Raw genomic sequence first — 259 nt, forward strand, 5'->3', positions numbered from 1 at the left:
AGATTTGCGAGTTTATTTATGAGCTATATATACAAAGGACAGTTTTACTTTTGAAGGCATCATATGTTTTACATATTTTTATTTTCTTTTGTGATTTCAAGGGCAGTGCGAAGGAAACGGTTAGACGCGCAGATTGAAGCCCTGAAGTTCCCTGAAATCTCCGTGGGATTGCCTCGGCCGGTCAGTTGCATCTCGTAATGTTGCAAAGTTCCCTTTCAACATTGGATTTTGAGGAAATACATTACAAGAGGGAAATTTC

The 259-nt window shown here is 39.0% G+C and overlaps 1 protein-coding gene across 1 annotated transcript in view; it reads left to right on the plus strand.

Annotated features, from left to right (window-relative positions):
* Positions 1-259, plus strand: part of LOC119592339 — a 39,276-nt gene that overhangs the window by 34,432 nt on the left and 4,585 nt on the right. The window contains 1 exon segment of the mRNA XM_037941166.1: positions 102-180. Coding sequence (XP_037797094.1) covers positions 102-180 — 79 coding nt within the window.

The sequence above is a fragment of the Penaeus monodon genome, chromosome 30 (genome assembly GCF_015228065.2).
Source record: "Penaeus monodon isolate SGIC_2016 chromosome 30, NSTDA_Pmon_1, whole genome shotgun sequence".
In the NCBI taxonomy this organism is placed as follows: domain Eukaryota; kingdom Metazoa; phylum Arthropoda; class Malacostraca; order Decapoda; family Penaeidae; genus Penaeus; species Penaeus monodon.